Below are 15,554 nucleotides of genomic sequence, written 5' to 3' on the forward strand. Positions count from 1 at the left end.
TTTTATTTTTTCTTCACAGTTTCACAATTCAATGTGGTCATCACTAAACTGTGAATTACGCTTGCAAAAAAAGGTGATATTTGCATTTAATCGTAACGCAAATTCAAGTTGCTTATAGGCAGTAAAACTGTCTGACAATTTTACTATGTGTGGCATATGCACAAATCACACAGACAAATTTGCAGATGTGCACTTTCAGAGAAGATTCATCATCAAATAGATAATTCACAGTTTGGACACAGTTTGGAACAGAGCACACACAAATTCATTTGGAACGTGATAATGAACATCACACAGATTGACCGTGTATTATTAAGGCTGCATTATTTGCCACAATAATCATGCCCAATTATTTTTATTTTTTAACATTTTAACATTTTGTGTGGACAGTCCTCTCCCTAACTAAAATAATTTTTTTTGGATTATAAAGAGGAATGTCTCATCTTTTGACTCTTGGCATTTCACTCCAACATTTTCATTCTGGGAGTGTATAAACCATCCTCGACAGTTAGCAGATTCAAATCGGCGTGTGTTGTCTCTGTTGGCTTTCATGTAGAAAACAAAAGGCCAGGTTTCTTTGTCTCCGCGAATGATATGTTTCAGCTTCCTCTTATCACAACTCTGCGGGTAAAGTTGGATGAAACAACAGCACAAGGAAGAAAATGACTACACAAGCATCACTGACCATGCAGCCTTTTCAGGTTCTTGTATGTGCTCATTTTCGGATGTTTGAATGGAGGTCTTTATCTGGGTAATTTATGGACAATAGTACACAGAAAAATGTATTGTGTTAAACTCAACTCTGATGGTGTTACAGCATATCAGCGCTAATGGTGTTTATATACATTCAACATACTAAAAATGATTCTGTCAGGGGTGATTTTACAGTGGATATTTTGCTTTGTTGAAGTTTGAGACAGCGAGCACAAGGTGAACAGACAGCCATCAAGTTTACATCTTCAAGTTTGAGGAAGATTATTTGTGACTGTATTTCATAACGCAAGTGGTGTGCATTTTTAATTAAGCTTAATTTCCACCATCGTTTCGTGCTCCATAGACCAACATAGCAAAATTTCCTTTCTACCCCTTACCACCCCAGAACAACACTCCAATGCCCTCTATTGGCTGGGTGGACAGTAGGCAACTAAAATAACCAGATAACCAGATAACCAGATAACAAAGTCATTCAAAACATTAGAGTGACTCTGTGAACTTACCTCTATACTAAGTACAGCTTTGTCATCCTGCTTGTTGCATTTGAGGAAGTTGTCTGTGCGAGTGAAATTCAACACAACGGGACAACCCGGATACTCCCCACCCACAGAATCAGATTTGTAGAAATAGATCGAAATTTCTGACAAAAAAAGAGATTTCAGGAATACGGATTTTTTCTGATGAGCAGCGTCTCACTAGAAAGGAATTATCGGTGGCATTCATTTTACAAACAGAGATAACATACATGCACTGAATGGATGTATTGAATGAATGTTTTATCTTAATTATTGCTACTACAATGTAAGGACCTTTTTGACATTTCTATTTTGCCTCATTTTTATTCACACATGCAATATGCAAATATTTTTTTAAAATGCAAAAAACCCTAGAAGCACATAATTATCCCATGTCCCGTTTTTAGGTATTCTTAGTCACAGACCTGCATCGGAGCTGGGTGGACTTGACATGGCTGCTGTCTTGTCTCTGTTGTTGATGTACATGTCATGCACTAAACCTCGAATGAGAATGCTATCCCGTACTCTCTCTTGAAGGAAATTAGCAATTTCTCTGGACACTGAAAAAAATAAGAGAAAGACACACAAAGAAAATTAAATGATAATTGAAACATAAAGACCATTTTATACATTTTCCATAATCAGCCAGGGAAATGATGGTAGAAAGAAAGCTTTCAACGGTGTAGAACAGTTTTTAAATAAAAAAAGAGAGCAACCTTCTATGCTAAAATTTGCACATTTATTGGTATTAATTGACAGTAACTCATTGAGTTTCAAACAAACAATGCAAAACTTCACATCATGACAAAATAAGAATGACATCACCTTCAGGTAGTGGATACTTAAAATGGGTATGTCACAAGGCAGGATTGCCAATGATATTATGAATATGCCTTTGAGCTGTGGTTTATTTAAAGCAGTGGTTCACAGACCTACGCACCTATGACCCACTGCATAATAAAATTTTTTTGTGATCCACCGCTTCTTAAAAGGTAGCTTAAAATAAAAAAAAAATATGGATTTCAAATATTAACATAATTATTAACATCAAAACAAATGCATGTACACTGTCGCTTGTGATGTGCATATAAAGTGCACAATGTTTAATTTGAATGTCACCTACCTGAACCCTTCACATCCATAACCCCCCAGTGGTCCCTGGGCCATAGTTCAGGAACCACTGATTTAAATGATTAAGGTAAAATAGAGGTTACAGTGTATGGGAGGTTGATATTCCTGGCGTGTTTGTACAAGGAGACAAATCAGATAAAAACTTTAGCCCACAGAAAAAGTCATTTGTGGAACTGACCCCTATGCAGAAGACAAGAAGACAAGTTCTTGTCTCTGGCAAAAGTGAGAGCTGTTTTTTGCAGAACAGTATTACATACTCACTTCAGTATTTGGACATGTGATGTCAAATGCATGAGGAAGCATTAGAATTACTGAACTGTGATTTATTTGGGTTATTTGCAAGAATCATAAAGTTTCCATTGCATTATAAACTAATGTTTATTATGGGATAGCAGTGGTTGTTTTCCATATATTAGTCTGAACCTCATGTCTGTGCAGGGAAACAGCACCTCTCTAAGTCTCTTGAAAATCTTTCATTTTGAATGTGAAACATTCATCAAAAATAAGTGAACACTTTTATTAAATATTTTTGTCAAGAGGCTATGATATAAACAGGATAATCCATGACAGGGTATGTGTTTATATGGGTTTTAATGCATAATGCTGAGGCAAAGAACCACCCAACATGAAGCAGAGGATTATCCCTTACATAACCTCAACAAAAATCTAATTAAAGCAGGATACACCAATGGTTGTTCACTCATAGATTAAATCACAGTGAATTTGACCAATTAAATAACAAAGAGCAGAATTTGGCATGAGACTGAGAAACAGATACTGCCTTCCACAAATAGGCTGCTTCAACCCTGCTGTAAACAGGATCTTAAGGAGTGATCTGTGGAGTGCTGAGAATAAACATACTGTAGGTGCAGAGTCAACATATGCCAGAGACAAAGTCTTTATCAGAATGTATGGGCCAAAATGATAATTGCCACATGGTTAAATAACAGTGTGTGCAAGTTTACATTACTTTCAGAAAGAATCAGGCCTTACCCAAAGTCAATTTGGTGGATTGGGCCACCACCACTACATCACTGAAGTTGCACTCTGTTCCACCGCAGTCATGACAGGGGCTCTCAGCAGTACAGCCTCGTCCTTCTATGATGGAAATGCTGGTGTTCGTCATGGAAACCAGCAGTATGCCATCCAGTTCACTCGAGTGGGACTCGTTGCCTTCCTCGGGGCGCTCCTTCTTGCCATTGGGATGCCTCCTGTCATTTTCCCCTCCCTTCTCCTCATGCTCCTCCTCCAGCTCCTCCTCCTGCCTCATCTCCAGGCTCAGGTGCATGACAGTCTCCTCCTTGCTGAAGGGATACATTCCTTGCTGTACCTCACATTTCTCCTGAGGAGTGTCCTGACTGGATTGGTGCACTGTCTGTAGGTCAATGGAGCATTAATCCCTCTCACACATTACAGTTTATCCTATGCAAAGAAAATTATACTTGCCCATTAATGTAAATACAACATTAGGCTGCTCTGGTAATATTTTCAAGACATGGTATTAGTTTACTGGTGAAATATGAAATGTACAATATGTTACTTGAAATATACAATATATTGTATTCTTCTATATGATAATATGAGTATAGTATTCATGAAACCAAAGTCCACCAATGACAGTGATCATTTGAATGCTAAAAATATGATTTTATAAATAATTAAATAAAAGATAATATTTCATTCTTTTGTGTACAAAGCATTATTTAAATGTGTTGATTAAAATTTTGGTGCAATAAAGAGCACTCCAAGAGAACATGTTAATGTTTCAACAAAGAATTTGCATCAATGAAGATGAAAAAAATAATAGGGAAATATTTCAGCAAGATACTACAAAAAGATGAAACAACAGGCTGTTTTTGATGTAATTCAGATGTGGATCTAACTAAATGCTTTCGGAATAACTGAAAATGGACACCAAATGCCAAATCATCCTGTGTCGCTATCAGGCCCTGCTCAAAGTTCCACCAGGAAGAAAAATAAACAAGACAATTACAGGTCAAAGTTGAGAGATACGCAGTTGAAGCTGTAGAAAAAAAAAGAAAAGGAGAAGCTAAAATGCTGAATTAAATGACTGGAAAATAAAATAATAATAAGGCAGCCGACTGTTCAAATCCAAGGAACACAATTACAACAAAACATCAGTACCAGACTGCTTTTTTTAAAGGAAAATATTTGAAATACAGCATTTACAAATACTGAGTATTTAAATTACATGTATTGGAAGCATTTGCAATTACAGTACTTTCAAATACGTCCAATACATTTGTCTAATTAGAGGACAATATTTTGATGAGAAGGCGTCAAGTAACTGCTGATAGCCCCAGTCAAATTGTACCAATTTCCATTATTAATTGGTAGTGAATATGCATGGCTGAATTCTATTTCATCAGTCTAACCTTAAAAAATGTAAAAAATTGAACTTTCAAAAAAATGTTCTATGCAGATATTGGCCTGACATTTGTGTTGTTTTCAATCAATTCATTAATAATATTTACACAGCCATTGGTAGCATTGTGAGATTCAAAGAGAAAGCACTTAATTTCAATGCAAATTGAAAAATGACATGTCACACTCTCTACATAGCACATCAGACCAAAATTGGACACAGTGGCTCACTTATAGTAGGCTAGGCTAAGTAAGCCTACAATACATGTATTATTAATTTGCATATTTTCCAGCTCATCACTGGGCTACGAGTTTGCCTGCTGGCTAGCTAGGTAGCAAGTATTGCTACAGCCATAACCTGCACAAAGTTAACCCATTCTAACTTGCTAAATAAAAAGAAATACCTTACAATAAAATCCACCAGTTACCACCTTGACATTGCTGCACTCCTCAAAATCTCAAAAGCCACATGGGAATGCGTAATGAATATCTCCAATCTATGATAGCATGCCCATGTTAGCCCATGGAATACTGCATTTTCGGAACACAGGACATTATGATGTCTGTATTTTACATGAAAGGTCCAAAGGTGGTCTAAAACTAACTAAAATACTGTTGCTTTTTGTTTTGGGTATGCTGGCACCTTGGATTACAATATACGTATTCATGTAAGCAAAAAAAAAAAAAAAAAACATATAAAGTTTGTTTTTAAACTGTTAAATAGCTGTCAGGTTCTCAACCATTAAATCAGGGTTATTTGGCTAACAAAGCTAAGGGCAAACAGTGAGCTATGCATGCACGAGTTAGCCCCTCAATTCATCACATAATTCATGGCGAGTAGCTCAGTGAGCCTGGGTCTAAAATTGTGAACTATTCCTTTAAGAAACACATGTGGATTACAGTTATCCATATCAGAAATTTTACGATCAAGGTTTACTCTGTAGTACTGCTGCTTAACTAGCTAGCTACAAATATATAATAAAAAAAACAATTGTTGAGACACACGGCGATGGTCAATTCAAACTATAGCTAACAGGCTGGCAACATCATAAATCTAACACCAATCCCCTTGAAAAGCACTTTATCTAATGACACTTTTGAAGGGCATCCGACAAGCCTACATTTACAAAATCACGCAGAAAGTATCTTATAGCCATTCAGTCTCTCCTTAAAAATGATTCATTCATTTGAACCATGCTCTGTTGTTCCTGTTTTACATGGTTATGTTGCAGGTTTGACAAATGCTTTTGTAAAAAGTCATCCAACTCTGGAAACTTGACTACCTTCTCTCCTGGCTCGTTTTCATTTTTCTCATCTGAGATCCACTTTTTGTGTTTATAAGGCATTTGTATACAGTTGTATCTACCCAGAAAGCCTGTGACTCCAGGCTGGATCTGCACCGATTCTGGCCCAAGTCAGCACCCGGCAGAGAACTGGCGAAGATCCAACCAAATCAAGAAAAACATGTCTTTATTATTTATTCCTGTAAATTCCTTTATCATTTAACTAATAATAGTAACCTAAAACACACTCACCAACATTGGTGAACCTTTTGTCAGCAGCTCTGCAAAAGTTTCTGGACTCAGATTCTCCAAGTCTTGTCCATTGATCTTCAGCAGTTTATCTCTGTTTCTGGGAGAGCATAAAGGCACACCAATCCCCATTATCTATAATATGAATATTTCATAATTTTCATCCAAAATATTTAGATAATGACTGCATATCATTTCTAAGATGAAGATGATTCTTTCCTTTTAAATACTGCAAATGAATATAAACCTGCACCAATCAGAAAAAAAATATTATGTGCATATCATAATTCCTGTAACCAAACTGGCAAAGTAACCCCTGGTGTCCACCCCTATTTTTAAAGTGACAATCTCGAAGATTTCAGTTTCGTTCTCTATGGCGGTGCCAATGGCGAGAAGCGGTAATTGCAGGTGTGTTCTTGGACCTCACTTCCCATAGATCCAACCGGATCCAACCAGTGTCGCCTGTGTGACGTCAGTCAGTTGGCACGCTAACTATAACACTTACTATTTACTGAATAAAAAACGGTTGTTATAAAAGTAACGTTATGTACATACTCATTCATTGTCTAACATTAGGCTAACTCAAGATGTCTTTACACTGCCGAGCCGGGTTAAAATGCTGTAGCAAACCTGGGGTAGAATTAGTGATGATCAATTTCTGCAAACGTTCTTTATCCACCTTTTGCCTGGTATGAACATCTTTACCCTGCAGAGAAGAATTTGTGGGATTCGCTGTGGCTTGTGCAATTATGTATCTCGTGCACAATAAGCAGTCTTTTCCGTGAATGATTGTTGTGCGGTATTTTTGAAACAACTGCCTTGCAAAATGTTAAACCTGGTGTTTCTGGTTTTGCTAGCTAAACTGTTTGAGAATAAAGCTGAGTTGGGTGTTAGCAATCAGAAGAAGAAGAATAAAACAAAAACAAAGGAGATTTCATCAAAAAGGGTATAAAGGCTGAAGGAACATATGAGGAAGCGTAATAAAATAATAATGCTAATCCATACTGCCGTATTCTTTTATTTAGTTTTCTCCTGCATGACGTCTTCAGAAATCAGACCCGGCTCTGCTCCACATACCCTGGCTTTATTCCAATCATTATAATACGTTGATGAACTCGATGGCAATGTAAATAACGGTCACGTTAAGGCCAGTTCAGATCAATGATTCGCAACGAGGCAAAACAGTTTTAGAATGTTGCAGAGAAAATTGCAGCGGTGTGAACTGGCTAGTAGCAGAGCTGTTGCCTGCCCTGAGGCAAGTGCAGTTTTAGAACGTTTACAATCAGACGTCTTGGAATTTTGCAAGTTGCACCCAGTCTCGTTGCGAATCATTGATCTGAACTAGCCTTAAGTTAGCTACACTGCAACGTTGCAACAAGGTAGCATTGCATTCGAGAGATGGTTTGCGAGGTCGGTACCGGTCGGTAGCGTTAGCTAGTGCTTTTTTCTAATTGTTAGCCAACATTAGATTGTGTTAATTACATTAGCTAGCTAGCTAACGCAACGTTACCTGATATGAGAGATGGATACTGTGCGCAACATTGTCTAAACTAATGTTGTCTTTCTTGACATGGTCCGGTAGCTAGCGTTAGCTGTGCAAATAGCTATGTAATTTAGTAAAGTTACATTGTCATTAAATGTAATACGAAATCTACATCAACAAATAATATGATCTCTCATGTTACACAAAAACTTTTTAGGGTTCCATAACTCCCCAAGCAGACACCGGAAAAAACAGTACGCCGTTCACACACAAGTGAGTTGAAGAGCGAGCCTGTTGCGTTAGTTCCGCCTACCCTCTCTGGCAGACCAACCACTGATGAAAAATGCGTCACTAACTGTGCGCCACTTGTGATTTTTTCCCGGGAATGTCGCCACAGACACCAAGTTTTTTAATCATGTTATTGATTATTATTATTATAATAACAATAGTATAAATTCGTATAAAAATAGGCTCAATCACCATTGTGTTACCCAATGCAGCGATAGATAGTGACTTAAAAGCCATTTATTTTAATGAAAATCTTCGAGATTATTACTTTAAATAATAAGATTAGGCAGTTTTGGTATTTCTGAACGCATCCATACTTTTGGATTACCTTAGATAAGGTTCAGCCACATGATCTATTTTAACCACACGATCCACTTCATAGTGATGTTTCCCCTGTACAACCTTATGAAGTATGGAAACACCTCCATTGACTGAATTAACCTGGACAAATGGATGGAAAAAACATTTTAGTCATTGTACTGAAACAAGATTAAAATGAAAAGAAAATGGACCACATACACACACACGTGTTTGTATGTGTGTGTGTACTACATACATGCATACATACATACTGTAGCAATTCAACCCTATTACCTATAACAAGCTAGTTCATGGTCAATGCAAATAAATGCAATAAATTAATGTAAAATGTGAAACAAACTGTACAGCACCTTGGCATCCATTGTGAGGTCTGAGTTCACTGCACTGTAGTCCACATCACCTTTATCCAGTTTCATTTATAGGCAGTTTCTTATGAGCAGGACAATGCAGAACATATGCACTTCTGTTTTTTCCCTTCCTTCCACATTCCCCCAGTGAAAAGCCACCACTACACAAACCCTCAGTCTTGCTGGCCGTTGCGGTATATGTTTCCATCGCAATGATGAAGTTACCTTTAACAGGAAATTGGCTGAAAAGGGGAAATTATTGTAAATTGCATTGTAATAACGAGCAGCGGAATTTTGCATTGTTTACATGACTGCAGAATGGAGAAGTTGTCACTGAAAACTTTTTAGAATGAATAAACCTTATTATGCCTGGTTATGTATCTTTGCGCATTATCCTTGGATACAGCCTGTTTTGAAATACAGTACAGGCCGTGCCATTAGTACCAGCTTTGTGAAGCTCACCATGGGCGGTGTTTTCTTTCTGTTGTCATTTTTGAGCGTATAGTTTTGGGATGTTCAGCAACTAATCTGTTACGTGTCTGTCTGTCTCCGTTAGTGAGCTTCAGTAAGTGACATTCAGCAATGGGTCAACTGCACTGTGCCTTCAAGTTGGGGAATAGCTCAGGATTTTCAAGATTTTTCTTATTTCCCAGATATAGTCCCATGCTAATCTTGATTGCAGCTTGCTTTAAACACCACCCAGACGATACTAAGGTTGCATACTGCATAAACCTGCTGCTGACCAGGTTTTCCAAGAGACTAAGGGCTATCCATACAGAAAAGATAATCTAAATTCACAGCTCTGTATATCCTACTTCATCCACGTTGATTTCAGACACGTGCAGTTCACAAAAATAAATAAATAAATTTGTTGCATTGAACACAAATAATAAATACACCATATATGGTGTTATTGTCCGTGTCTCCAAAATTGCTGCCCATGGTTAAATTTAGAACTAATTTTCAATTAATTTGTATTTTAAAAACTATACTACTTGGTGAACAGTAATCCCATTATCATTTAAACAATTGTGCGTTACAGGTATTTGCATTGAATTCATTTTCTCCTGTTTTATTTTTCTTCTCTTGTTTCAAGAACAACATTGTAATTTAAGAGACTGAAACAATGAAATTACGGACAATTCAGTTTACCATTGCTCTGTAGCTTTTATTTGTTATTTTGTTGAATGACAAACAATGACTTGAATTTGCTTTGGTTGCAAATAATTTGCATCCAAAGTGGTATTAATCAGCTTTCTGATGTACACTGTTAACTGAAGAATTAGGCATATATACGGTCAAAAGTCATCACAATAGCAGTTAATAATAATGGCTAAAAAATATAAATGATAAAAATATTATTGTAATTTAAATCCTATAATATTATACATCTGTAGAACTGAAGAAAATGCAATAACCAATTATTTTGCACAAACATGTCAGCACTCAAGTGTGCTCTTGAGTGTGCATACATTCTGTTCTTACCTAAGCACAAATCCCAAATAAGAAAACATTGGTGAATGTCAGCAATTTAAAGAGACAGTCAACTTGGTGTATATAAATTTCTGACCCACTGGAATTCTGATATAATTAATTAAAGCTGAAATAAATCTGTTTCTAATCGATTGTTTTAAAATTACCAATGTTACCAATTACCATGTGAACAAAGTAGATGCCCTAATTGACCTGTGAAAAGAAATGTATGGTAACATGAAATGTGTGGAGTTGTGAAAAACTGAGTTTGAATATCTTTAGCCTAGGTGTACTGTATGCAAACTTTTGGCCTCAACTGTACCTAATAAACGGTCACGAAGTACACATGTTGTCTCTCAATTTCAGGACCAAAAAAGAGGACCAGTGAAGCAGTTCATCTTTCAGCTAGTCAGTTTATTCAAAAGAAATTTGAATAAACTGACTAGCCAAAAGATTGGGTGTGTCAAAATCAACTGTTTGATACATTGTTAAGAAGTAAGAATGGACTGGTTAACTGGTAGAGCAATAGCAAATTACCTGGTAGACCATGAAAGACCACAGTGATGAATGACCAAAGAATATTTTCATTTGTGAAGAAAAACCCCTTTTCAACTGTCGAACAGATAAAAAACACTCTCCATGATGGATGTCATCATAGTTACTGTATGTCAAAGACTACTACCATAAAGAAAAGACTATTGCATTACATTACAGGCATTTAGCAGACGCTCTTATCCAGAGCGACTTACACAACTTTTTTACATAGCACTTTACATTGTATCCATTTATACAGCTGGATATATACTGAAGCAATGCAGGTTAAGTACCTTGCTCAAGGGTACAACAGCAGTGTCCTTACCCGGGAATCGAACCTACGACCTTTCGGTTACAAGCCCAGTTCCTTACCCACTGTGCCACACTCCATCCTACACCGTCCTACACCAACAAAACCTCGGAGAGATCATCACAAAATGCAAACCACTGGTAAGCCCCAAGAACAGAAGAATAGACTTTGCTAAAAAGTACATAAAAAAAACTTATGGACAGATAAGGCAAGTATTAACCTGATAGAAAGAGGAAAGAGGAACTTCTCATGTTCCAAAGCATACCACAGCATCTATGAAACGTGATGGAAGTAGGGCTATGGCTTTGGCATGTATGGCTGACCCTGAAACTGGCTTACTTGTCTTTAGAGGTCTGCATCCGATCTCAGTGGGGCTGAAAGGTATGCTTTGTCAGGTATTTGCATTTGTCAGGCTTTGTCGGGCCTATTTTTGGCTCTGTGACAGTGTTCAGATTGAACATAGGCCAAGTGCTGCCAACCAAGAAATTTACAAATAATACCATAGCAACACTTACACCAGCTTTTCACAATGATTGACAACAATGAAACAAAGCTTCCAGTTTTTGTCGTGTACCATTATCCTGAAATAGCAAATTAAAACCGTGTGCGACAGCACAACAAACTTATTTATGTCACATTAATGGAAAACGGCACTAAAGTTCGCTGGGTAGCGTGTTCTGATCATTATTGTTACGTCCATGCACCATTTTGCTCTTAGGTATGGCCTTTTACTTGGTTCCACTCCCCTCTCACTATCCTTCTATGCAGTTCCCCCTCTCATTGGTTTGTCACTATTACTTCTACACAAGAGCTTCTTACAGCCAGCCAACCAGAAGCTGCATTTTGTTTTCCTTAGTTCATTTCTTTGGTACCACTCTCATTCCTTTTCCTCTTTTCTGTGTGTCTTTGATTGTTGTGTGTACACTTTTAAATAGTTACTAACACTTAGTAACACCAATTCAGCACCAGTATTTTCTTTCTGTAAATAACCTGCATTTTTTGCTAATGTCCTGTTTTTCTGTTCCCCTGCCAGATGTAACCACTTCACACACTTTTTTTACCTTATGTTATGGCCCACATCCTCCAGACCATTTTTTGGTTTGTAACAATTAAGAATATAGAAGTTAATATGAATATATTCTTTTGTTGGTTGCATAACCTACTGAAAACTGAAAGAAGAATAGAAAAAGCACGGTTCTTCATATGAACTGGGGTGTGCGTGACTTTAGACATGTGAATAAGTTGTGTTTTTTCCTGACAATGAAACAATAGTGCTCTGCCTGCCCTTGAACAGTCTATAACATTCTTTGTTTTTCTACTATCCAAACTTGGGGGGATTTTTTTCAGATATGAAGTAATACCATTAAAAAAACCTGTATTGCCTCCCTCCCCAAGAAATGTTTTGCACTCCTACGTGTAGAGCATCTTTTATGTGCTGCATGTAATAAAGAGGCCCTGGCTTACAGCCCTAAACAGGGAGTGGCGATTTTCCACCACATGAACTGAATGATGTAAAATGAGAAAATAAAAATCCTCATTGTGTACACATCCCTGCTGGCCAAACTAGCCGAGATGTTCGCAGACCAACATAAATGTGAATTCTGCAAATGGTATAAAATATTACATGGGTGGCTTGGTGTCTACGTCCTGTTTAAAGCGTTGAAACGTTGAAATCACCAGTGTCCATGTGTTGAAGTTGCTCCTTGCCCACAGCTGTTTTTGTTTTTTGTATTTGGTGCAGCAAATGTTGTCACGTCTGTGTTTCCCCTGGTTATCACAACCAGTTTGTTTTCGAAATATAAGGCTTGTGCATTTCCCTGTACCTTCTGTGAGTATTTTATATGAGTACACACTTTGATATATATTTTGTTTCACTTTGCATTACCTCTGTTAAAACACATACAACATACACACAATCATCTTTCAACACACAAGTGATCACATAAAACACTGAGCAATTTTGTATCTTGAAATGTATGAAGAGGTTCAGAGATGGACTGACACAGTCAAATAATCCATCCCTGTATGGGGAAATAACATTGTGATGTAAATCTTCTTTAACACCCTATTTATGGAAATTAAGTAATCCACAACAAACTGGGAGTGTATCAAATCACAAAGACTTGAGGAAATTCACACACCACAGTAGCTAAGAGTGAATGGCAGGAAACAAAGAAAGGGGAAATGAGAAGGGAACTCAGCACATCTGCTTGTAACGATCATGGGAACACATCTTAATTACAGCAGGCTTCCATTAAGAAGTCCCTTAGTGCACATGCAGCATCTCTATTGTGTCATCCTTTCTACTGGCTTACAATCTTCAGTGTTATTTCAACTCTAACCAAGTGTATGAATCTACACAGATTGAAAATTGTTCTCTTTCTATAAAAAGTATGATTTTACACTGATCATTCTGGTTACCAACAGCAGTGTGAAATTATCATATTCCTGTCTCATTACAAAGAATAGGTGGAACTAGCAAATTAACCAGAAAATCATTGATAATAAATTCTACATTTACTGACGGTTCTGGAAGGCTTTGGGAATTTAATATATCTTTAATTGAAATTATGACTAGTCAGAACTAATGTGGCGATATCTCGAATTTAAGTTAGGACTAGTCGTGATTTCAACAGGCATAACTGGAATTTACGTTTTGGATAGTCAAAACTAAATCGTTTATCTTTAATTGGACGTTCCATACGACAGAATGGCGAAAGTAACTTCAGTCTTACTAGTCAAAATGTAATTTGAGATATCTTAAATTAGCGTTTTGTCCAGGTATAAATGAATTATAGATGTCTGCAATGTGAATCCAGACAGGCTATTAAATGCTAAAAGGGCTTGCCATATGTGACGTAAAACCATGCGGACCAAATTGGAATGAAATAAATCTTATATCTTCTTCTGTGGAACTCAGAGGAAAAATTGGTGGCTGAAGAGTAGAATTTAAAAGTGAATAAATTTAAAAGTACTGTTCAAAATAATTTAATTTGGCGAGGGTATAAATTCGTAGTTTTTAATGAAATGTTGGTTTTCGGCACCGAAGGCTTACTAAACTGCAATACCTCGAGTAACCACTGGAGTTTGCGAGCTTCATGGAGAATGGCAGTCCTTTAACCTACTCCGCAAAACGACTTCCGGTTTTCGGCTGCCGGGTTTTCATTTTCTACCAGAGTAAGTGTTGCTCTTGCTACGTAATTTTAGACGAGCGGCTATAACCCTGACAGCTGATGCTGCACGTTACATTTACGGAATTTTAAATTCTGTGCTTATCCACCTGTGTGCGGCTATTTGGTTATTTGTAGAACTGTACGCTGCTATTTTGCTTGATAATCTAATTACTATTCCTACATCCAATGAAAATGAATGATTTGTTTCATTTTGTAACAATATTCAGGAAATTATATTTGTGAATATAATTAATGAATGTTTATCTTACATTTTATTTTATTAACAATAATAAAGGTAATAAAAAATAAGGTATGGTGAATTATTTTAATAGTTTTACTGGAATGGTGATAGCCATGTGGTAATAGATTTTTTATGGAGCTACAGGGGCAAAAACTTTTTTTAAAATTGTTCAATCATGTGCATTGAGCAGGCTTTGCTAAACAATAAGTACAGAAAAAACATTTAAAATAATTTTAATGGGTACTGCATGATACAATTATGCAATTACCATCCTATAAGTCTCTGTTGCATGGCCCATTTGACCTCGATTTTGATCGAGATTGCAAGAGGAAAAGCTCTAAGATACTTTGAAAGAGGGTTCATTATTGGGACATGGATGGCAGGGGCTTCAGTCACAAAGACTGCTCAGTTGGCTAGTGTGTGACTAAAGTGACATCAGCATTAAGATCTGAAGTCATGCTAATAGGGTCTAAATCCACATTATTAAAAACTGCAAACTTTACCATCTCTATTGATGGTTTCCCTATCCCACCTTTCACTCATGTGAAGAGCCTTGGTGTCATTCTTGACTCCACTCATGACAAACACGTCACCAGATCTGCCTTTTTCCATTTCTACAACATATCAAAGCTCAGGCCCGCCTTGTCCTATTCCACAACAGAAACTCTAACCCATGCCTAAGTAACAACTCAGCTGGATTACTGCAACTCCATTCTCACTGGCATCCCAATCAGATCAATCAGCAAAATTCAATCCAAAATGCTGCAGCACAAATACTGACCCACACAAATTCATATGATCACACCTTCCAATCCTGTACAAACTACATTCGCTGCCAGTAAAATACCAAATAGAATTCAAAACCCTCCTAGTAACCTTCAGTGCACTCCATGGTTTAGCTCCAGCCTCTCTTAATGAATTTCTCCTGGACTACACACCCACTCACTCACTCCACTCCTCCTCTGCAAGACTTTTAATTGTCCCTCCATCCTGCCACTCCACTCTTGGTGATCAGGCTTTCTACTGTGCAGCACACAAACACTCCCTCCCCACATCTGTAATGCTGAGACTCTCTCAATTTTTAAGAAATATTTAAAAACTCACCTC

At 37.2% G+C, this 15,554-nt stretch overlaps 1 protein-coding gene across 2 annotated transcripts; it reads right to left on the bottom strand.

Moving 5' to 3' along the window:
• Positions 1–319: 319 nt before the first annotated feature.
• il1fma (interleukin-1 family member A) lies at positions 320–14,121 on the bottom strand. Of its 2 annotated transcripts, XM_064327097.1 has the most exons (7): positions 8,720–14,121; positions 8,377–8,489; positions 6,281–6,377; positions 3,354–3,735; positions 1,655–1,789; positions 1,218–1,354; positions 320–621 (listed from the first exon to the last, which is right to left on the bottom strand). In XM_064327097.1, the coding sequence occupies exons 1-7, from the start codon at positions 8,783–8,785 to the stop codon at positions 403–405; spliced, it is 1,149 nt and encodes a 382-aa protein (XP_064183167.1). In that variant the 5' UTR covers positions 8,786–14,121; the 3' UTR covers positions 320–402. The 2 variants fall into 2 exon arrangements, with proteins under 2 accessions (XP_064183167.1, XP_064183168.1); XM_064327098.1 differs by lacking the exon at positions 8,377–8,489 and having other exon boundaries at positions 8,720–12,551.
• Positions 14,122–15,554: the final 1,433 nt, after the last annotated feature.

Source organism: Anguilla rostrata, chromosome 3 (genome assembly GCF_018555375.3).
Source record: "Anguilla rostrata isolate EN2019 chromosome 3, ASM1855537v3, whole genome shotgun sequence".
NCBI lineage: Eukaryota > Metazoa > Chordata > Actinopteri > Anguilliformes > Anguillidae > Anguilla > Anguilla rostrata.